Source organism: Neomonachus schauinslandi, chromosome 10 (genome assembly GCF_002201575.2).
Source record: "Neomonachus schauinslandi chromosome 10, ASM220157v2, whole genome shotgun sequence".
NCBI classification, from domain to species: Eukaryota; Metazoa; Chordata; class Mammalia; order Carnivora; family Phocidae; genus Neomonachus; species Neomonachus schauinslandi.
In genome coordinates, this window is record NC_058412.1 from 135,028,790 (window position 1) to 135,052,992 (window position 24,203).

Here is a 24,203-nt window from a genome sequence, read left to right on the forward strand (position 1 = left end):
GGGGTCCCCGCGGTGTTCAGAATTCCCTGGTGTCCGCCGAAACCGCAGCCTGCAGGGAGCCTCTGGAGCCGGCTGTGCGCTCCCCCCGTCCGCCACCGCTCCCCCTGAGTCCTGGCGCAGGTCTTCCGCTTCTCGCAGCGAGAAAGGAGATCGTCTGCCTAGAGATGAGTGCTTTCTCGGGGGGGAGGTTTTTCCGGGCCCCCCGGGAGCGCAGGGTGGCACCTCCCCTTGGCTTCCTCCGAGGTTCTTGGGGGAAGGCTGCGCCGGCGGAGCCGCCCCTCCCACCTGCCCCGCCCGCCGCGTTACTTACAAGGCTGCAACTTGTCGGGGAGCAACTTCCCCGAGAGCCTGCGCCCCGCCCCTCGTGACGCCGCCGCGCGCCGTCCCCGCCGGCCGGGCACAGCCGGGGAGTCCGCCGCGCCGCGCGCCGCCGCCGCCCCTGCCCTGCCGCAGCGCGCCGCAGTCCGGCCTCCCCGCCCGGCGCCGGGAAGGCTGGCGGGCGGCCTCGTCACGTGTCCTCGGCGATCGCCGAACAGGTCTGATCAATTTCTGTCTGCATCTGCCGGGTCCCTGCGCCTATCGATCGTGGATCTGTGTCTGCACCAACGGAGGACGAGGAAAATGCATGCTGCGGGCCCTTGGACTTCTGGGTTACTGGGGCGGGGGTGGGGGGAGCGGGTGCACAAAAATTGGCCTTTCCAGAAGCTGGTCCCCTGGCTAATTTGAAGCCTGTAGGCTAGCCAGCTCTTTGGACGTCTGCACTGCAACCTGAAGCCGCGGCCAGACCGCGGGAGCCTCGCTGCGTAGACGGCTGGCGTCCTGACCACACATTACCCACAATGCTTTGCCGCGGACCGCCAGCCAGTTCCCTGGAGGGTGGGGAGGGGGCGGTGCTGCCGCTCTCAGTCTCCTGGCCCCTGGCCCGAGAGGAAGATGTGGGAACCAGAGTTAATGCCCTGTGATGAATTATGCCACTGCCCTTAATCGGCCGCTGGCGCTGGGGAAGCATTTTTGTGGCCAGAATCCCAGACCTTTAGCTTTGTTCCGCTGCAGGCCTGAACCATCAGGGAAACCGCGAGCTTGCTTTCTGCGTCTTAGGACCCTGCAAGCATTCTTTGCCTATTTCACTCTGTAACTTGCCCACAAAATGCTGCCGCTTACAGTGTAAAGCATGCCAAGTGAAATGAAGTGGGAAAGGTGGAAACGCGCTTTCCAGACAGCAGCTTGGGGCCAGGCATCTTGGAGGGTTCCTTTTTACCGTCCAGAGGGACAAAGCAGAAGGAAAACCAAACTATTGAGGGGGGGTTGGCAAAAACCTTCTCTACATCTAAAATAAAGCCAACCTGGGGTATAAGTCATTTATTGTGAGAGCCTGTGTACTCTGGCTAAAAAGGCATACACGCTTATGAAAAGTAATACAGCAGAGTTTCAGGAAGAAAAAAGTCTTCTATCCTACCTCTTGTCTATTTTACAAAGGTAGGGGATATTATGGAAGAAAGTATTCACTTTCCAATCAGGGCCCTTTCAGTAGGCCACCCACTCAAAATCAGGGAAAGCAGCATTCTTGATATGAGTCAACAGAATTTCACACACATAACATTATATGATCTGTATTACTATACTGACGATCTTTAAATGAATTGATGTGATCCTGAAGGCAGGAGAATTAAAGGGGAGCTTCCCCAATAGAGTGCTCTTTCTACGAGAGCGGGGATATGTGCATAATCCTGGCCACCTTGAAGGTTCTCTTGCAATTACTTGTTGAATGAATGAATGAATGAATGAGTGGACATGGGAGATTGGAGTAATACCCGACCTTAATTATTAATTAGCCCCACACATTTCCTGAAGGTGTTATTTCCGAGGAGGCTCTGTGTGTGGTGTGTGGTGTGTGTGTGTCTGTAAGGAGAGAGAGAAGGATTCATTCCATTGGCAACATTTATAGCAGTGTGATTTTGTATCTAATATCCACTGTGAAAAACAAGCAGAAAAGATGAAACTGTAAACAGAAGTCAGTACCAGCCCCCCCCCCAACATTTCAATACTATGCAAATATTTCAAAACAAACCAGTGAAAGAAAGCTCAGTACTGGTGGCCAGAACACTTTGCGATCCGTGCTTACCCACAGTGTTCTGTTGCTTCCAGTTCCGGGGGTGAGGAGTCCTTTCCAAATATAAGAGGAATAAAGAAGTCACTTCCCCAGCTGTCATCATCTGCCAACACACTGAGCAAGAATATTTCAAGCACTACAGAAAAGGTGATGTAAATTTTGAGGGAAAATCTTACTAGATTTGTTCTGCTGTTTTGTGTGTGTGTGTGTGTGTGTGTGGTTGTTGTTGTTGTCACAGTATTTACTACTCCATGTCTGTTTTTTTAGACAGTCCATCAAACCCTAGAAGATGATCGGCCATCTGATTTTTTCAAGAAAGGGAATAGGGTGACGAAATCTCATCAGAAAAGCAGGTAAATGATTTTAATTGCTTTATCTTACAAAAGGCACATTATATTAGTTCTCCAGGCTGAATATGTGTGGCTGGAAATAAAATAATGTCTGTGGATAAAAAATATGTATTTATATTTTTTATCCAGCAGAAATGAGTGGGCAAAGTGGTTTTAAACATTAAGAGTTGGTAAGAATTCCAGAGGTCATACTTCTGCCACTGTTAACTGTTAGCAGAGTCTATCATTTTGGGTAAGCCCCTTAATCACCCTTCTATGATTGTTTCCTTTTTTTATAAAGAGGCTACTGATCATCACTTTTATTGATGTGCACTGACAGTATGACAGGATTGATTGGTTATGAGTTCCAAATAAGGACAATTCCTTTATCCATTTCTTCAACATATACTGAGCATGTGTTATAGCTATTGACCATGATTCAACATCTTCCGTATTTATTAAGAAATCACATATTTTCAAACGATTGCTTACTGTGGTAGAAACCACTGGGCAGGTGAACCTCTGAGGTTTCCAGAAAGCATGTTGACCACTCATTTTCTTCTACCCTACCCGTGTTCCTGAGAAGTATTATGAATCCTAGTGAGATGCTATGCTTTGGGTAAATACGCAGAAAAGACAGTATTTTCAACTCTGATAGGAGATCCTGCCTCAGAGTAAGTCCCCCTGGGGGAACCCAGTTGCTCCGCTAGTCATTATACCCATTTCTCCGCCATTCACAAGACAGCAGTAATCTTATGTTTTCATTCATTCTCTGTTTTAAGGCACTGTATGATTTTTTTCTCTCTCCTTTTAAACCGTTTTCCTGAGTGTGTTTCCTATTTGAAAATACTTTAATAAGCTTTTGATTTGAGGTATAGGTTGTCTGTACTACACTCTTTTGATATTAAGATTTTAGACAGCTCAGAATCACCACCAATCGGTGATTAAGTTGTATAAAACTTGCATTTTACAGCTTGTTTTCTTTTCATGGAAAACAGCCTTGAAAAAGAAAGGTGTAGGGGCGCCTGGGTGGCTCAGTCGGTTAAGCGTCTGTCTTCAGCTCAGGTCATGATCCCAGGGTCCTGGGATCGAGCCCCGCATAGGGCTCCCTGCTCTGCTCAGCGGGAGGCCTGCATCTCCCTCTCCCACTCCCCCTGCTTGTGTTCCCTCTCTCGCTGTCTCTGTCAAATAAATAAATAAAATCTTAGAAAAAGAAAGCTGTAGCTTTTACTCGCTAGTGTCATTAAACACTGTTCATCAATAGCAGAACAGATTGAGAGTTTACAACAGATTTTCTCCAAACTGGTGTTTGTTTTTTTTTAAAGTGTACATGACTGGTCTAAAAGTATAAGCACTTTAAGAAATGTCAGTATTTTTCTTAAATGATACTATTTGATATGAAACAGAATCCATGCATCTCCTTTTGGCACCTGCGTCCTATGATTGTTTCCTTTTTTTATAAAAAGGATACTGATAAGTGTTTCTCGACTAGAGCCCGCTGTGGCCCGTTGCCCCTCCTGGGGACAGCGCCGACTGCAGCCCGAGGAGTCTGTTTAATCACAGCCAGACCTCTTTGTGTCCTATGAACTAAGAATTACAGTTTTATTTCTCACAGCAATATGAATGCTGGCCCATCTTGGAATAAAGTACAACGTCCAAAAAACCCTTCAGGAAAAAGGCAGAGTCAGTTCCAAGTGCCCCACGTGCCCTCCCAGCCTCCTGCGGATGGACTCCAGGAAAGCGGTTCCCCAGAAGGAAAACCCGAAAGGAGCCCACTGGGCCCCCGGCGGCGGGGCGCCTCGGGGAATGAGCTCTTTCTGGACCTGCCCTGCATGAAAATCCTGAAGGAGGGTGCGGGCGAGGACGAGGACAGCGCCAGCGACCTGTCGGACTCGGAGCGAGTGCCCGGGCCGCCGTCCTCGCGCGCGCCCCCGGAGCTGCACCTGCGCGCGGAGGAGATCGACGCCGCGGACCCCGGTCCGGACCCCGACGCGGAGCCGCAGGGCAGCGCGCAGCCCGCCTACCAATATGCGGACTTCCTGCCCGCCCCGTTCAGCTCCTGGGACCTCCGTGACCTGGCTATGCCGCCCGGCGCTGAGCCCAGGCCCGCAGCTCGGAGCGGCGCCGCAGGGCTGCTGGCCAGGTACATCGACAGGCTGGTCCAGCTCGAGTGGCTGCAGATACAGACCGTCCAGGGCGAGAAGGGGAAGGGCGCCAAAGCCAGGCCTCCCACCGCCCCCGGCTTGTCCACGTCTGGGACTCTGAAAAGCCCCGGCAGAAGCAAGCTAGGGGCCAGTGCCTCCGCCAGGCCTCCCCAGGAGGGGGCTTGCAAATTGGGCGCTTCCGGCGCTTCCCGGAGGAAGGAGGTGCCCCGCGAGGAAGCCAGGCCCTCCTATTACGCGTTTGACACGGCCCCCAAAACCCTCCACGTGCGACGGGGCAGCAGGCCGAGTTCTCGGAAGCCAGCCCTCGACGTGACGGCTGAGGAGCAGAGAAAGAAAGCGGGTAAGAGCCCCAGACTCCAGCGCTGGGACCTGCCCTGCCGTGATGGCGGTGGCCCTGGAGCTCCCACGCAGGGGGTGACCGCTCGGGACTCCGCCGACCCCGGTGGGCCCCCCAGGCCGCAGGCACACGCGGGCCTGCAGAAGAAGGGCGGTGCGAGCAGGTGCGCCCACGCCACCATATCCAGCGAGAAGAAACCCAAAGCCAATGGAGTAAAGCAAAGCACATGCAAATTCAAGTAAGAACCGAAATGATGCACTGCAAAGCCCTGCCGATAGCTAAACGTCAGAGTTCTTCCGAAAGTTAGCATACTGTGAATTTCTGATGACCCACATGTGAGTCGTCGAGGGGTCCCGTGGGGGCAACCCCACCTCACCCCAGCCACACTGGGCTTCTTTCCAAAGAAAGGTGGCTTTCAATGAGCCTTTCTTTGTGTTGACCATCTTAAGCAAATGAGAGCCCTTTAGATAACACTTAACCAGGTCTGCACCATATAACGACATACAACGACGGGGGAGACAGGTGTAAACTGGACGTAGCAGCCAGCCCCGCACCCCGGCCCGCGGCGCCGTCCAGCTCCCCACTCGCTGCGCACCTACAGGTAGAAAGTAGTGCATACCGCTTTCAACTGTGTAGACTCTGAAACGTTTGAAATAGGGTTCTTGGTGTCCTCCTCCTAAACTGTCTGAGCAGAAGTTCTGTCTACTTCAGGCCCAGGAAAGGCTCCAGCCCTTCCACAGGCTCAGGAGCCTCTCCTAGGAGCAAAGTCATGAACACTGAGCTGCTTGTTCTTTCCAGACAATGGAATCTAATACTTTCATAGTTTGGGGTCTTTTTTTTTTTTTTTTAAGGCATTTTAAACTCAGAGGTGGTGGTGAAGTGCACCTTTGTGTTCTTTACCCCGAGGTTAGAGCGGTGCCCAGACTTGGTCCAGATGTGAGTCCCTGGGTCTCAGCAGGAACGTTCCTGCCTGGTAGGAGCCCAAAGTGGAACATTTGGCCCCCGAGTGTTTCTGGCGTAGGTATGCCTTCTGGAAAAGGTTTGGGGAAAAGCCACCGTGTGGAGTGTGTACAGGGAAGGCCTGCCACCATGGATAGACGTGAAAGCGCTGTGACCACCACAGGCATCCCATCCTGACTTGGGACCTGGGTCCTGCTGTCTGTAGCCGACGTAATCTGTTTTACTTTGCAAGAGCAGGACTTTATCACCTTGCTTCAGGGCAGAGGGGTGAGGACACATTTCCAGATGGAGCGGGGAGTGTCTTCTTAACATCCTTCCCGGGTCCCCTGGCTCCCCCGCTCTTCTAGATGCTTCTTATTTAACTGCCACTAAGCCAGGTCTGTGTGTGCCTCTAGTCACGCTGTGAGGTTTCTGTTGATACTGTAAGTATCTTTAAAACCTTTGGTTGACCACTGGATGTACGGTATGTTTTAATGACTGTGGCCGATTTTCTCTCTTTAAATGAGTATTTGTTTTCATCCATACATGTTTCTATTTTTTCACCTTTAGGGCAAATTAAGAACTTGGCACTTTTCCTTTGGAAGTGTGTACTAGCTCGCAGACTCCCCCGAACAGCCCACGTCATCCAAAGCCCTTCAGTTAGTAGGATAACGACCAGAGACATTTGTAAATGAAATAATGCGCACAAGTTAAATGTTAAGATCCCGTTTTAAAATCTGACTTTACTAATATGAAACAACATGTACAGATTTTTAGGGCCGTTTTCTTTTCTCCCACAACTTGACTTCTAGATCTTCACAGATTCTGTCTTACGTTCTTTACCTTTCACACCCCCACTATGGGAGACAGCATGCTGTTACACGAAGATCTTGTACCTTTATTATGTGGGCGAAGACGCACATCTAGTGGGCCTTACTTCCCCAGTTCTCAGTTGTATTGTAACTTTTCTACTCAGTATATGCACTGCAGTTTGAAACCCTAGCACTGCTCTGACTTCACCCTTCTGTGGTTGCTGCGTGGCGTCCCCTGTGCCCTTTGCCTGCACTCCTCCTTGTGAGCTCAGGGGGACTAGTCCTTTGCACCCAGCCGGTGCTACCCCTCATTCATGATGCTTTCTCAGCTACCATGTTTACGCAGCTCTTTAGAACATTTCAGGGCTGATAAATCTCCGTAAGCGCATCATATACATACACATACTCCCATTATTAACACTAAGGGGTTTCGGTGAGCTGCTGCCTTCTCCAGGAATGCTGTGTGTGGGTCCCCTTGGAGGCCCTGCTGGGTGAAGGCCCCGTGTTCACTTTGCCTTGTGGACGTCTGAGCCAAAGACCATCCTGATTAGGAAATTGAGAGGCGGTGCCTCGGATGCCACATTTGTTCCTTGCTCTCTGAATTGAAGTCGGTTGCCTAATTTGGGGAACAGTTATAATGCCACATGTTACGACAGTTTGAAAAGCTTGAAAAAGTGACTTTGCCTCAGGTTGACGGTTTATTTTAACCAGGATTCTTGCGATTGGATCAGAGCTCCTGATGAACAGCAGGGGCTCACTAGAGAACATAAGCACAATTTCATTCCCACGGTTTCCGATCCCCACCCCTGACACAGCCTCCTGTTCTAAATGCTGCAGACAAGAATCCCACCGCTTTCCCGCAGACAGCGCCCATGTCTTGCTAGTCTGGGGACACGTCATTGTCTTCAGAGAAGTGCCTCTCATTTGTGGGAGTTGTTGACATACGTGTTGTGTTTAAACCAACTAAAATAATCCAAGGTTTAAAAAAAAAGTGTAGAGAAAGTTAAGAGCTACTGAAGGTTTAGAATCAGTTAATGGAAAAAGTTGTAAAAACATACAAGAACAAACTGCAAAAACCTATCAGTATTAGCTACAGTTCTTTAGGTTGAGACTATTTCTCAACTCCTTAAGGACCACACTGGCTGAAGGTTCGTAACTGACCAGCAGGGCAGGGTGGGTACCTGTGTTGACAAAGATCGTTGGTCTCACAGCAGCTACGGGCTGAAAGGAGGAAGGCTTGTCCTGGTTCTTACGCCAGTAGGCTAGTTTACCGAAAGACGGAACAATCTCCACCTTCTGTGATCTAAATACTGTCTATTTCCTCTTTATGCTCACTTACTTAAGTAGTTAAAAATAGAAAACTCTAGACGGTATTGTGTTTCAAGGTAACAGAGAACCAGTATTTATGGTTTATTTATGTCCGTGTACTGAGGTTCATTTCACACGGCCTGACCCGATCGAGCATGTTTGCTATTTGCTGTTAAATTATTGTATGCTTGGTTTTGTACATAATAAAACGAAACACGTCTAAGTTTTTGTGAAGCTGGATTTTTCCTCTCTTGAGGTCAGTTAAACAGTAGGAGATGTTGCCTGGGATTTTTGGGCATGGTTTTGTTTTGCTTTTCATGCAGTTCTCCTCCTGAGTTGGTCTCATCTCTGCCTGGTCATCTCACAGATCCGCTGGGCAGGAGACTCTGCTCGTGTCCTTTCTTAACACTCAGCAATGCACCTGCCAACATGACTAGGTGCATCTGAGAAGCACCACGGGTGTTTTCCCGAGTCCCTGTTCCTCTTGTTCCCCCAGAGGTGTCCAACAGTTAGGGAGGCAGGACGGAAATTCACTAACAGTAAAGTGACATGATAGGAGCTCACGCGCCAACGGGCCCCTCCCGGACTGAGCGCCGGCGCTCTCCCAGGAGTGCACCTGGAGCCGTGAACATTCGCAAAGGCCCCTTGCTCCTTGTTCTAAACTCCCTTCTGACAAGAAGGGGCATTCTTTTGAGTCTACCAAATAGTGGAGGTTTAAAACATAATTCCGGGGGCATTAAAAAGCAAAATTTCACTGAGAAAATTTTATAGATCTCATTGGCTTTATTTAATGATGCGTGAGTCGGGCCGCATCCCAGCCAGCAGGTGGAAAGGAGCTCCAAGGAGTGTGCAAAAGGAAGGACTTCTATAGGCAGAAGGGAGTGGGCACCAGGAAGTTGTACTAGACAAGAAGGTGGCTGGGTGATTGCAAGCTCACTTTCCTTTCGGGGGCCAGTGGCCGGGGTCTTATCAGGCGAATGGCCTCCCTAGTGCTGATCAGATGACTCCTGACCGCCTGGTTGAAGATCCCACTCTGGGACAGCCCAAGCTCCAAATAAGGCTGGGTTCTGTGGCTGGCTGGGCAAAGTCACCCCATATGGGCCTGTGGTCTTTTTATCAGCAGGTTTAAAAATAAACTTCCTGGTAGTTGGAAAATGAACCATGTTGGGGTTTTAAATCATAAATTTGTACATAAAATGGTAGGTTATTCTTGGATGTTGCTGTTTTATTATCCATGAGGTGGCAACGAAACCTCTCTACCTAACCTAAAACCACCTCAGTCTAAAGGTCTCCTTGTTTGATTAATATCATACAACAACTATATCAAGCACAGAATAATGGTCAGTGGAAGAACATAGATCATTAATTTGTAAAAATCTTCCTAGAGACCGTGCTTCAAACAATAGGATCCAAATATCCCTGTCCTCAGCAATTTGCTATTGAAGGAATTAACTGTGATAACACTGGGAAACGTATGTGGAATTTTAAAAATGGGGTAGTCACGAATAGAACTGTCCCAGCTCAAATGATATTTTAGAGAAAGCCAATGCACATCTCACTTGTGATGCCAGTCAGCCAGCACGGTTCCGTGGCCCTGCTCCTCCTGTGGCGAGCCCTGCCTTGGCACCTGCTGCAGGTGAAGGAGTTCCCAACGCGTCGCCCCGAAATCCGCCGCCTGGCACATTGCCTACCTTGAGTTAAAGGCACTTGAAAAACAGCAAGTCGAAGAAAAACACTCTTACCTTTCTTCTTTCTCTTCAAAGCAGGAGATGAAATTCCTGTAGGAGAGACGTCCTCCCGGTGCCAGAAAGAAAGAGACATTCTTTCCGTCGGGGATGAGAAGCGGTGACTGAGAAGAATTCTGCACAGATTTTGTTAAAAGGCTCTTGTCATCCTTAGTCTCCCCACATAGCCGAGGACGTTTTCTACAACTGCCTCTCCTTGTTCAACCTATTAGCAAAGCCAGTGACTCCCACCATTTCTCCGGGCCCCCATTCCTTCTCAAGGCCCCCGCGTCTTGCAGAACTGGGATTCCACAGTCGGTCTGCTTTTTTCTCCTGTTGATCTTACGTCGGCTTAATTCTCAGCACCAGCCGAAAAGGACCCAAAGAGGGTGCAGGGGAGCAGTTTGCCACCCCAAAATATTTTTAAGGGACAGCACAGCCACAGGAAAAGCTCTGAAAGCGGAGTGTAAGAGATGCACAGGGGAGATCCCCGTGTGTTGGGGCGTGTCTCCCTCTCTGTACCAGGAAGAGGAAGAGGATCCTAGAAATGCTTATCGACTCTTATCTCATTAAGGCATGGAATTAAATCTGCAAAACAGCCGTACCCATTTATTGTGCTTTTCCTGGTAACCTCACGGGGTAGAATCCAGTGATTCATCAGTTGCATGTAATACCCAGTGCTCACTCCATCACATGTCCTCCTTTGTGCTCATCCTCCAGTGGCCCCATCCCCCTACCCACCTCCCCTCCAGCAACCCTCAGTTTGTTCCCTAGAGCTCAGCATCCCTTATGGTTCACCTCCCTCTCAATTTTCATCTTATTTTTACTTCCATTCCCTTATGTGGAATTTAAGAAACAAAACAAATGAACATCTTCTGTCTTTAGCTGGAGGTGGTATTTAAGGAGGCAGCATGAACCATTTCAGGGAGCTCCTTGGTCTTCTGGGGTGTCTCCCACATGTACAGGGAGTACACGTGTTATTAAACTTCTGTTTGTTTTTCTCCTGTGAATCTGTCTTTTCTTACAGGAGGTCTCAGTCGAGAACCTAGAAGGGTAGAAGTAAAATTATGTTCCCTCTCCTATGACAGTAAAGGTCAAATTTTACCTCCCCTATAGTATGAAAGTCTCTGAACGAGACCCTTGGCAATTCACCAGACACCTGCCCTCGTACAGTAAGGGAAGGGACTGTGCTTTGGTCCCGTGTTGCTCACTTTCCTAACTACTGGAATGAAATGCTTTATCCTTGTAGGTCTTATAAAATAGTGAGAAGAATGATGTACCAGGTTCAGCTGAAGATGTTCTAATTAAAAGAAGTATGTATTTTGCCCCCTGCTCAGGACAGTTTTGACGTGAGAAGATACACTAAGTAGCCTCAAATTTCTCTCTTCCGCTCCTTATCTCCTTTCTTCCCTGAAAAAGCATAAAAACATTCACATACACAAATAACTGAAAAAAGAGCTGGGTGCTTCCACTATCAATATAATTAGTATAAAATATACTTGCAAAAAGCGAGAAACACTCCAATCTGTTATACTTGCAGTGTTCTCCCTCCCCCCGCCCCCATTTGCTCACCTACAACTACTAGTTGAACAAATAGGGGCAAGAGACTAAAGTTTCTCCAAGGAAATGTTCCGGGCAGCCCTTGGTGGCTGACAAAATACTAAAACATAAGGACCACATTTTCTCCTCGGCCCGTGTGGCTACCACAGCAGCAATGTGGGGCAGACGAAAACGTCTCGGTCCCTTAGGGCAAATCAGGAAGGACAAGTGAGGAGTTGTTCTATTCTCACGGGAGGTCTACCCTTCAGCTCTTACACTTGTCAGGAATTGGGGTACATGTGTTAGATGAACACTAGGAGACACTAGGCTCAGAGTACACGTAATAATAACTTGGGTTTTTCAGTGCTGGAGTCAAATTCACTTTTCCGATTTCTTTCCCGCCAGCATCATGTTATGAAAATTTTCAAACATCCAGAGAAGTTGAAAGGCTTGTACAGTGAACGCCCACATGCTCACTGTGTAGAAGCCACTGCTCACGGCTTGTTCTCCGCCCTGTCCCCCCACCTGCCTGCTTCCTGCTCCGTTTCCAGCTGCTTTTGCTCGCTCTCCAGCGCACATGCGGCCATGTCCCGTGTTTCCCTGACCGCCTTCCACACTTCCACCGAGGTTGGTTCGCCCCCTTCAGAAGGCGTCCAGACGTCACACTCTGGGCCTGTCTGCACCTCCCCTCACAGCAGCCCTCTCGGGAGCAGCAAGAAGGCTCATCCCACCATGCCCCTTCTTTGACATTGACTTGACCGGCAGGGGAAGCTCTGTCTCCTGGCCCGCAGGATGGAGGCAGCGTTGGGCGCTTTTCCTGCACCCTCTCGAGGCCCTGCTGTCCGCCACAGCGCCCGTCTCCTTAGCTGCGCGTGGGCCCGGTCAGCCCGACCGCTGTCCAAGTGTTGCTGGGATGGGGCTTCAGGCCCCCAGCTTTGCAGTCACCCCCACCCATTACCAGGGACTCCATTCCCTAGAAAAATCCAACCCACCGACTTCCCGAAATGGAAAGAAATCTTCCCATCCCTCCCCAGTTGCGGGCAGGGCAGCTCCAGCTACAAATGAGGCGAGCAGAAAGCAGCCGACCCCCGGCCCCGGGACCCCTCACATCCACGGCCACAGTGGCAGAGGGAGGGCTGGGGGGGGGGTGGGTTTGACGGGACCAGTTCTGCCATAGTTTGGGGGTCCTGAAGTGTCTGGTCTTAATTGTTGGGGTCTCTTCTTAGAATGTCGTGAATGTAATGCTACCTCGTTTTCAGTTAAGGTCCTACTCACCAATTCCTGGGCCAGTAGAAGTCTTCCGTGAACCCTGCAGAGATGGAGAACAATGTGTTCAAGCTGCCTTCACTAAGGATCCCGAAAAAATGACACTCAGCGAGTGCCTGGTGTTGGTGGGAACCTGCCTATCATGGATGATTCGAGACGAAATTCATCCTCAGCAGCACTCATGATGTGCTTGTGGCGATAGAGAATCCTGGAGGTGAGGCTGTCGAGTCCGGGTAATTAGCGCTCCTTCCTTCCTTTTCCACCACCGGCACCTACATTGCGTCTCTCAGGGTACGTGCATCGGGGAGCTGCCCCCTTGTGGCTGCAAAGTATTAGTGCACGTCCTAGGACACAGGACCACTAGAGTCTGCAATCGCAGATGCTCAGGACGGAGAGGGAACCTTGACACCTTCTAGGTGACACTCACCTGAGACGTGCCCTGCGGCAGGTGAAGCGCACCACCGCTCAGCCCCAATGAGAGAAAGATGGCCTTAGGGGAAGCCGACATCTTGCTCCGTTACTTTTCAGTGTTTGAGGATGTTGAAAATTTGACTGTTTCTAATATATGAAAAGACCAAGTTCTTTCAACTGCAAGAAATGTAAAAATAGAGCCGTTTCCTCGCATCCCCAGCCCCTCTCCAGATCTCTGGAGGCCGGCTTACTGTCCTTGCTTGATGTTATCTCTCAGCACTACTCCATGGAAGGGCTGCCTACCCTGCATCTTCTTTTTCTCCCACAAACATTCGACATGGTTTAGCTTATCTGATCTATGAATCCTGAATTAACGATTCTAACTTAATCAAATTGTCTGTAGACTACCATGGAATAAAAATACCCACTTTGAAAATAAGCATGAAGTTGTAAATTCGATAATTATTATTCCATTTCTATTTATGCACGCGAAATAGAGACCTTAAAATTGCATTTGTTCCTCTTTCCAATAATAAGCTACTGATTCAGATTCAGACAATAAATTTCTCAAATGACAGTGTTGAGCGGCATCTCACGGAGCTGTGAATGCACAGGGAGGAAGGTTCCCTTCTCCTACCTTCTCCATCTGCTAAAGAACTGTTTGTTATTTTAAACAAGATGTGGTAACAAACTACGATGTTCAGGTGATCCGGTTAATGGATCTCTCTGATTTTGTTTTAAACTCAGTCATTGTGACCTTGAGTATCGATTGCGTAGAATCCTTGCTTGCCTTTTTTTTCCCTGGTCTTCGAGTGCCAAGACCCCCAGTTTGGCACAGAGAGGCCCCCACCTGTAGGGCGTCTCTCTCCATCTCTCCATCCTCCTTCAATCCCAAAGTCACAAGGGCAGAGTCAGCTAAGCTTAGCAGAGATTTGGGTAGAAATCTCAGAGCCCTGAGACATAGCTGGGATAAAGATCTGCTGGTGCTTTGGAAAGTGAAAGCGTTTGGGTTTCTCTCCTTAATCAAGTCCTTCTTTCTTGGAGTCCTTTTCCACTGCTCTCCTTTGAAAGCATAGGGGTTATAGGAAAGAGTCATTAAAATATCCTGCTTCAGGCAGAGATTGTGGGGCCTTTTACGGCTGGGGTAATCCCCTGGGGTCGGGTTCCACCCTGAATCTGTGCACGTGAGGCGGGCATGTTTCATTCCCCTCCACTCCCTTCCTGGGAACTCGGTTGTCACTGTGAGGTTAAAGCTGGAGGCTCAGCCCAGCCCACTCTGATAAATGCAAGTGCGGCCGGGACAGAGGACGGGAGAGAGGAGAGCAGAGTGCCAAGGACAGGAGTGTCCCCGGAGCAACAGGACACCTGGGCTGGGAAGGAAGTGATCGTTGGTTAGAGGCCTGGCTGTGTGGCCACCTGCACGCGTCCCCACCTGGACATGGACTCCAGGAGCCACACCTCGCTGCTCCTGCTTCCAGTGTTGCTTCTGCTGCTGCAGGTGAGCTGAGGCAGGTGCCTGGAAGCCGGGCTGGGCTCCGTGAGCATGAAGGCCTGTGACTGACGGCACAGCCCCTGCTGGCTGTGCCCCTGCTGGGGTGACAGGCCGGCGGAGGGACCGAGGAGAGCGCTCTGGCCGGGCCCCGCGAGGAGCGCAGGTGTCAGGGGGAGCCTGGGGTCTGCACACCTGGAGTGGGGCATCGGCAGCGGAGCTCCCGAACGTATACGAAGGAGGGGTTTGGGTGACAACCTGTTTGGGGCCGTGCAGGAGACAGGGGAAGGGGACTCATCTTAAACTGGTTTATAGAGTTCACACCATTTTTATTTAGATTTGTGTTAACCCAGACTTTCTAAGGGTACTTCTGTTCACACCTCACGTAAGACTGAGACAATCTCAGCTGTGATTTGACAGACAATATGAGCAAATTGAGAGTGGGGGAGGACTTAGCCCTCTGCCCCCACCCCTGGCCACAGCTCAGATGGAAGGACTGCACTTGACTTGCTGCCAACTCCACGGCTTTCCAAGGACGGGTGGGGCGATCTCAAGGCTATTATGTCCAGTTCTCCCGAAGTGGCTGGCCCAGGGCCAGCTGTCGGTCAGGACCAGGCTGCTCAGCATCCGAACCCGGCTGGTCCGCCACCGGCTGGCGGTCTGGGCTGACCACTGACCCTGGTCCTCACCTCAGCTCGACTCGGACTCTTCTCGGGAGCTGTCCAACTCCGAAGGCCTGGACACCTTCCCCAGAGGTTCAGACGGAGCTGATCTGCGGGGTGGCCTGGGCTTTATGGCTTTAAGCTGACCTTGTTAAGCTTCATTTTCTTTACCTGGAAATGGAGCTAATATTTGCTCTTCCCTGTCCTGTGAAGGAAGAGGTGGGCTGGGCCCATGTGCCCATACGTCCCTGTCCTTCTGGATTTGTAGCCACGGCGAAGGGTTGGCAACAGGCATCTGCCACCCATGCTCCCGCTTGCTCTGGGCTGCACGCGGGGATGGAAGAGTAAACACGCTGGGGGCCGTGTGTGACCCAGCACTCTCGTGCAGGTCTGCTGCTGCCGCGAGTGCCTTGTTTGGCACCAGTTGCTTGGCGTTTGGAGGATTTTCTCAGTCCCTTTTTGCCATTTCCAGTTGTGAATGCCCTTAATCAAACAGCACTCTCATTTTATCTCCCATACCTCGTCGAGTCCTGTCAATAGCCTGTTTTTTTTTTTTTTTAAAGGTTTTATTTATTTATTTGACAGAGAGAGACACAGCGAGAGAGGGAACACAAGCAGGGGGAGCAGGAGAGGGAGAAGCAGGCTTCCCATGGAGCAGGGAGCCTGATGCGGGGCTCGATCCCAGGACCCTGGGATCATGACCTGAGCGGAAGGCAGACGCTTAACGACTGAGCCACCCAGGTGCCCCACAATAGCCTGTTTTAATCATCAAACCCTGTCCCCCTATTTCTCTTGCTCCTGCCCTTGCCCCTTACTGGGCTCATCAGAAAACACAGGTGCATTTTCCTCTTCTCTGTTGTATAAGCACAGAGCCCAGCCAAGTTGATGCATGTCTGAGGAGGTGTTGAGTGGGGTCACGCAGCAAGGAGTGGACTGGGGGTGGTAATTCAGTGTTTGGTGAAAGCAGCTTTAGACCGGTTCCAGGGGATCGAGACAAGGAAAAGAGTGTGCTACAAAAAGAATCAGGTGTTTTTTGCAGTCCCCATCCTGGACCCTTAACAGGGCAAAGAGCTTTCTGCCCAGTGGGTGTTCGGTCCCTTGCTGAATTGGCTCTAAATAACCCATTCCTTCCCACTCCTTTCATTGGCCCCAAAGTTGGCTTACAACCATCTCAGGGGACATCCAAAACAGGTGCCCACTGGCCCTCCTCTGAGCTCTACATTTAACGCCAGTCCCCGTCCTATTGGAGTGCTGTTCTGTCTACAACAGTTTTCCTCTGCCCCACACCCTTGCTGTCTGGGGGACATAAAGCAAGTGATAAAGTTGTGACTCCCTGCAGGTTTTCGTCTTGGATCCAGATTCAATGATAAGTCATGGAAGGGAGTCCTGCCCTTCTCGTAGGGTAATTTCTGATCCCGAGGATTCATGAATCCTCTGCTCTGGGCTGTGGCAGGCTTCCAAGATCAGAGAGGAGGGGGGGTTTGAGACAATAAAATCGGACAGTGAGCAAAGTCTGTTATGTTGTCGTTGCTATTTTTTAACCTGGGAAATTCTAAATCGACTTATCTTTAAAAAACTGTCAGCATTGATGCTCTGCCTGATTAATTTGCTAAGCCCCCATTTAAGGACAACAGTTAGTGGATTGCAGAAGGTGAGGGATGCTGTGGTGGGGGGTGGAGGGTGCGGGAAGCTGGGTACTCGGCAGGGACAGAGCAGGCTGGACTCTGTCCCGAGAGCCCTGGGGACCTAGGGACATGATGAGGTCTGCACTTTTAAAGATCACCTGAGCTTCTGTATGGAGAACATACTTGGGCAGTATATTAATCTCCTAGGGGTGCCACAGCAAAATGCCACAAACCGGACGGCTTCGAACAACAGAAATGGACAGCGTGGAGCCATCGTTCATCATACCGTATTACATATTTGAAAGTTGCTAAGAGAGTAAATCTTAAAAGTTCTCATCACAAGAAAAATAATTCTGTAATTATGTGTGTTGGCAGATGTTAAGTAGACTTATTGTGGTTGATCATTTTGCATTATGTGCAAATATCAAATCATGATGATGTACACCTGAAGCCAATACAATGGCGTATGCCAATTACACCTCTATTCCAAAAAATTCTCCTTGAATGCAAATTTGCAATCAAAAAAGAAATATTTTCAGGGAAGAATTATTTCCATGCAGGCTTCTTACTTCCTTAGCATCCTCTGCAGACACAAAGCCCTCCTGTACCTAGGTTATTTCCCTTCAACGACACCATGGCCGCTCGACCAGGCCAGCCTGGACAATCCTGTCAGATGATGTGCCCGCCTGCCACACAGTGTTAGGTGGACGCTGCGGCCAGAGACGCCAGCCTCTAGAAAGTTTTCTCCCTTCACATTACAGAAACGTTATGTGCACCTTTTAAATGCTATCCTCTTTGGATCAACTGCCTAAATTTGGCAGGGATGGGAAATATAATAAGCACACTTGAAAAATCATTTCAGCAAATATAACCTTTTTCTGGTCTTCCTGTGACAGCCAGACAAGATCACGCAATTTGCGAGGCGTGCGTGGAGGGGGGATGGGAAACACGCAGTGTCAGGTGGCAAACCTCAGCACCCACAGTTCTCATGTGGAGTTGACTGAGCCATTCAAGTGCTGGCAGACTGAGTTGAAGGCACAGAGCTTGTGTGTGGAAAGGGCCCTTGAAGGGCCTCACTTACAGAAGGGGAAACTGAGGCCAGCGATGAAGTGAAACCTTGATGTATTCCTTGTTAGTGGTCTGGGCCACCTGGGAATAGATCTGTGTTGGAAATGGAATGAATTTCTTCATTCTTTTGCAAGAACTGCAATCTTCTCCATTTTAAAACTATATACCTGGTGGGGTGCCTGGGTGGCTCAGTCGTTAAGCATCTGCCTTCGGCTCAGGTCATGATCCCAGGGTCCTGGGATTGAGCCCCGCATCGGGCTCCCTGCTCAGCGGGAAGCCTGCTTCTCCCTCTCCCACTCCCCCTGCTTGTGTTCCCTCTCTCGCTGTATCTTTCTCTGTCAAATAAATAAAAAATAAAAAAATAAAAAATAAATAAAAACTATATACCTGGTTAGGCCCTTCATTTCAAACCACCGGCACGAATCAAGAAGGATCAATGTTTGAATAAATCAGTGTTTGAGATTTTGGAACTCCAAGACTTTAAAAATTCTTTTCCTTTAAGTAAACAGAAATGTAGTCTGTAGCAGGAAAGAAATATCATCATTGTCCTTGACGTTCATGAAACAAGACAGCCGGTGATGTCTGCCCTCCACCAGGAGGGTGGCTGGCCACAAGGGAAGGACACACGAAGAACGTGTGTTCATTTTCTGTGAAACCGCTAACACGCAGTCCATCGGGCAGCCGTGTGCCCTGCAGCAAGAACGGACCCTTACGGGTGCAAGGCACCCAGGACCAAGGGGGCTCACGATCACTCACCGTGTCCTGGAGACTGAGGCATAAGTCCTAGAGTAGCCGGTGTCCAACCGTTTGCTCTCAGGATGCCTTTACACATGTCACATTACTGAGAGCCCAACGAGCTCGTGCTGACGTGCGTTATATTTACTATGATTTACCATATTAGAAATTAAGAGTGCGACATTGGAAACTTTTCTCAGTTCATTAAAGATAATACTAGACCCAGTACATGTGAGTATATGTCACATGCTTTTATGAAAAATAACCATATTTTTAAAGAAATTCCACTTAGTGTGAAGAGTGGCACTGTTTTATATTCTTGCAAATCTCTTGTTCTAAAAGAAGATGGCTGGATTCTCCTCTCTGAGTCTGCTCTCAGTCTGTTGTAAATGTTGTTAAAGGACATGAAGACATTCTGGCCTCAAACACATATGCATATGGAAAGGGAGGAATATTTGAATGTCCTTGAACAGATAATTGTGGATATCCTTCTTTGATATTACACCAGAACTGAACAAGTGGTATTTTTGAACAGTCACTTGCCATGTGGAATCTGTACACATCTTAATAAACCTTCCTTGCTCTGTTACATCAAAACCACTGGTCTGTCTTGCATTTTGGATGACTCTTCCCTGTGCATGACTTTGGAATGTCATGCATTAATCATTAGGAAACTCTTGGCTCATTGAGTTATGCAGATCTTCCAAATGTTGACAAATTTCATTCTATAAAAGGAGAAAATCACACTCATTAATATCTCCACTGATATCATCAGAAACATCTTGAAGTACTGGGAAGCTGTCAAGCACATTGTAGCAGACACAAGTTTTCCAAAATTCTAAATTTTGGCTTGAAAGTTTACATTTTATCGTCGGCAACATGACACCATCCATGGTTTCTCTTGAAGTGATAGGCTCACTTGTTTACCATCAAAGTACCATCTACCAAGCGCCCAATCCTGAACAACACAGTCTGTCAGTCAATCTTTCAAGGAAAATGCTGTTCCATAAAAAAGAGGCCTCTTCATCCTTTCTTGATTAAAGCTCTTCAGAGTGTAGGGATAGAGGGTACATACCTCAATATCATAAAAGCCATCTATGAAAAACCTACAGTGAATATCATTCTCAATGGGGAAAAACTGAGAGCTTTTCCCCTAAGGTCAGGAACACAGCAGGGATGTCCACTATCACCACTGTTATTCAACATAGTACTAGAAGTCCTAGCCACAGCAATCAGACAACAAAAAGAAATCAAAGGCATCCAAATCAGCAAAGAAGAAGTCAAACTCTCACTCTTTGCAGATGATATGATACTTAATGAGGAAAACCCAAAAGACTCCACCCCAAAACTGCTAGAACTCATACAGGAATTCAGTAAAGTGGCAGATATAAAATCAATCCACAGAAATCAGTGGCATTTCTATACACCAATAACAAGACAGAAGAAAGAGAAATTAAGGAGTCGATCCCATTTACAATTGCACCCAAAACCATAAGATACCTAGGAATAAATCTAACCGAAGAGGCAAAGAACATGTACTCAGAAAACTATAAAATACTCATGAAGGAAATTCAGGAAGACACAAAGAAATGGAAAAACATTCCATACTCATGGATTGGAAGAACAAATATTGTGAAAATGTCTATGCTACCTAGAGCAATCTATACATTTAATGCAATCCCTATCAAAATACCATCCACTTTTTTCAAAGAAATGGAACAAATCATCCTAAAATTTGTGTGGAACCAGAAAAGACCCCGAATAGCCAGGGGAATGTTGAAAAAGAAAAGCAAAGCTGGTGGCATCACAATTCCGGACTTCAAGCTCTATTACAAAGCTGTCATCATCAAGACAGTATGGTACTGGCACAAAAACAGACACATAGATCAGTGGAACAGAATAGAGAGCCCAGAAATGGACCCTCAACTCTATGGTCAACTAATCTTCGACAAAGCAGGAAAGAATGTCCAGTGGAAAAGAGACAGTCTCTTCAACAAATGGTGTTGGGAAAATTGGACAGCCACATGCAGAAGAATGAAACTGGACCATTTCCTCACACCACACACAAAAATAGACTCAAAATGGATGAAAGACCTCAATGTGAGACAGGAATCCATCAAAATCCTTGAGGAGAACACAGGCAGCAACCTCTTCGACCTCAGCCGCAGCAACTTTTTCCTAGAAACATTGCCAAAGGCAAGGGAAGCAAGGGCAAAAATGAACTATTGGGACTTCATCAAGATAAAAAGCTTTTGCAAAGCAAAGGAAACAGTCAACAAAACCAAAAGACAACCAAAAGAATGGTTAGTTCTATAAAGAACTTATCAAACTCTACAACCAAAGAACTAATCCAATCAAGAAATGGGCAGAAGACATGAACAGACATTTTTCCAAAGAAGACATCCAAATGGCCAACAGACACATGAAAAAGTGCTCAACCTCACTCATCATCAGGGAAATACAAATCAATACCTCAATGAGATACCACCTCACACCAGTCAGAATGGCTAGAATTAACAAGTCAGGAAATGACAGATGTTGGCGAGGATGCAGAGAAAGGGGAACCTTCCTACACTGTTGGTGGGAAAGCAAGCTGGTGTAGCCAATCTGGAAAACAGTATGGAGGTTCCTCAAAAAGTTGAAAATAGAGCTACCCTATGACCGAGCAATTGCACTACTGAGTATTTACCCCAAAGATACAAATGTAGTGATCCAAGGGGGCACATGCACCCCAATGTTTATAGCAGCAATGTCCACAATAGCCACACCATGGAAAGAGCCTAGATGTCCATCAACAGATGAATGGATAAAGAAGATGTGGTATATATATATACAATGGAATATTATGCAGCCATCAAAAAAAGAAATCTTGCCATTTGCAACAATGTGGATGGAACTAGAGGGTATTATGCTAAGCGAAATAAGTCAATCAGAGAAAGACAATTATCATATGATCTCATTGATATGAGGAATTTGAGAAACAAGGCAGAGGATCATAGGGGAAGGGAGGAAAAAATGAAACAAGATGAAACCAGAGAGGGAGACAAACCATAAGAGACTTTTAATCTCAGGAAACAAACTGAGGGTTGCTGGAGTGGAGGGGAGTGGGAGGGATGGCGGGGCTGGGTGACGGACATTGGGGAGGGTATGTACTATGGTGAGCACTGTGAATTGTGTAAGACTCACGAATCACAGACCTGTACCCCCGAAACAAATAATACATTATATGTTAATTAAAAAAATTTTTAAAAAGGTTAAAAAAAAAAGTGGCCTGTTCAGCTAGCGACTCCGAGGATCACCCACGTGCTTTCGTTGAGACTCTCTACTCCACTGTGCCACCTGGGGTTTCGCACATACTTCTCACCTAGTCGTGCAGAGTCCTACAAATGCGCATCCCAGTGACGCAGGGCAGGAACATCAGGGACCTTTACTGACTGCATCGCTCTGGTAGCATCAGGGACCCCAGCGGACCACACTTGGGAAGTCCTGCTCCACAGAAATGTTCTCTATGCATATGGATGTTTATTACCATGGCATGTCTCTGTAAGTGATGGCAAACAACTGGAAGTAATCTAAATAACCATCCCCAGGAGAATGAACAAATGAATTGTCCTCTGTTCGTGTAGTGAAATGCTATATGGTAGTGAAACTGAGTGGACTAGAGCCGTAGGTATCTACACACGCGCACACACACACGCTCGTTCAGTGTTGGCTGTGACATATTCTGCACAATCTATCTGTTCCAACAGCTTCACTGTACACGTGTGACTGTTTTCGGGGGCAGTGGCAGTTCGTTGAGATGTAAATTATAAATAAATAATTCTCGATGTAAATCATTATATAAATGAAAAGTACCAAGTTCTATTGTTTTATTATTATAAGATAAAGTCTAAAAATAAGGAAAAAGTAAAAGAAGAAACAGGCAGAAAAGCCCACTTGAACCTCTCCACCAGTTATGTTTGGTGCTATTCTGCACGTGACCCGTGACATAAATGCACCCGTGCTCATCCCGAACCGACAGTTTGATCTCCCACTGTGCTACCTGCGGTCACAGCAGGTGCGCTATGGTTTGAATGTCACTAGTCTTGGTGGGACTCTGTGAGAATCCTTTTGGTTACTTCTCCTACAGTTGCAGAGGAAAAGCAATAAGCATGACCTGAGATGTCAAGAACCAGAAATTAAAGTTCTTTATTTTCTCTTTTCTCATTCTAGAAGATTTGTGTGTCTTTAGGCAGTTTCTACCTGAGTCTGATAAGTATATTCCCTACTAATTCACGTCATTTTTATTTTTAAGGTCAACAGCATCAACAGTTTCCAACAAGAAAAGGATGCTCTTACTGATCAAACAAAGGTGGGGTTTGGAAGTCACTGTCTTCATAAACAAAGTGAGATCACACTTGACTCAGAGATTTGATCGCAATTTCATCGAACATCTGCTCGATGTTCAGTTTGCAGAAAATAAATTAGTAACTAGATGTGGCCTTTTGGAATCTAAAGGGACTGCTAGAGAATTATAGAGGATGCTTTTTTTTTTTTTAAAGATTTTATTTATTCATTTGAGAGAGAGAATGAGGGAGAGAGAGAGCACATGAAAGGGGGGAGGGTCAGAGGGAGAAGCAGACTCCCCGCCGAGCAGGGAGCCCAACGCGGGACTCGATCCAGGGACTCCAGGATCATGACCTGAGCCGAAGGCAGTCGCCCAACCAACTGAGCCACCCAGGCGCCCTGAGGATGCTTTTATGTCTACTAGAATATGAACAGTCTGTGAACGTCAGAAATCAGCCACACGGCGCTAGCCCAGAGCTTTCTCCACACTGTTTTCTTCTTTATGGAGTTAAAATATATTGAACTTGATATCCTCCAGTGTGTGAACTTTGGACAGCCCAGGGAGGCAGTCACACTTTGTTATGAGCTCATGCCACCTTATGAATACTTCCTTCCCATGGTTCTTGTCATCAACTCATTTAAACACAGTTGACCTTTGACAACATGGGCTTGAAGTGCATGGTCCACTTATATGCAGATTTCTTACAGTACAGTGCTGTGAATGTATTTTCTCTTATGATTTTCTTAATGACATTGTCTTTTCTCTAGCTGACTTTACACTAAGAATATGGCATATAATACACATAACATACAAAGTATGTGTTAACCGACTGTTCATGCTATCAATAAGGCTTCCAGTGAAAAATAGGCTGTTAGTAGTTAAGTTTTGGAGAAGTCAAAGGTTATACAGGGATTTTTGGCTACCCCAGGGGGCAGTGCCCCAACCTTGCATAGTTCAAGAGTCAACTATAATTTTTGAAAAGGCTTACATGTTTGTGGATAAAAATTAACATGGCTAGAAAGCAGCTTTGCTTGGAATAAGTAGATGGTTAAACTCTATCTCTGGTCTCTCGCCTGACAAATCTCTGAGCCTAATGTCTGGGTCTGAGTCTCTTCCTGTTAAAAGTGAGAGTAGTAGATGAAGAGGCATTAAAGACCTATCAGCACTGAATGGAGACATTCTCATGGACTATTTCAGAACGACAGAGGGAAATAGGAGGGAGTAACTTTCTCATTCACTCAGCAACCGTGTGCGTGTCTGTCATAGCACAGATGTGAGCACACAGTAGGCAATGATCTCTAATGTTATGTCTGCATAGCCCCTAAAGACCTCAGGATCCGTGTAAAATCAGTGGGCG

At 47.7% G+C, this 24,203-nt stretch overlaps 2 protein-coding genes and 1 long non-coding RNA gene across 4 annotated transcripts in view; all 3 read left to right on the top strand.

Annotated features, from left to right (window-relative positions):
- The first annotated feature begins 413 nt into the window (after nt 1–413).
- Nucleotides 414–10,263, top strand: LOC110569830. Of its 2 annotated transcripts, none has more exons than XR_002479691.1 (4): nt 414–536; nt 2,146–2,257; nt 2,378–2,463; nt 9,764–10,263. It is a non-coding gene; the product is annotated as an uncharacterized LOC110569830 (long non-coding RNA). The 2 variants fall into 2 exon arrangements; XR_002479692.1 differs by having other exon boundaries at nt 9,767–10,263.
- Nucleotides 4,059–5,183, top strand: FAM217B (family with sequence similarity 217 member B). Its single transcript, XM_021677790.1, has one exon. It carries the CDS (start codon nt 4,059–4,061, stop codon nt 5,181–5,183), a length of 1,125 nt encoding a protein of 374 aa, XP_021533465.1.
- Nucleotides 10,264–14,378: 4,115 nt separating the features above from the next.
- Nucleotides 14,379–24,203, top strand: part of CDH26 (cadherin 26) — a 29,429-nt gene continuing 19,604 nt past the window's right edge. Inside the window, 2 exon segments of the mRNA XM_044919056.1 lie at nt 14,379–14,438; nt 22,814–22,870. Coding sequence (XP_044774991.1) covers nt 14,379–14,438; nt 22,814–22,870 — 117 coding nt within the window.

Coding starts and splice junctions, on each gene's coding strand:
- FAM217B (XM_021677790.1), top strand. CDS start 4,059: ATGAATGCTGGCCCATCTTGGAATAAAGTACAACGTCCAAAAAACCCT.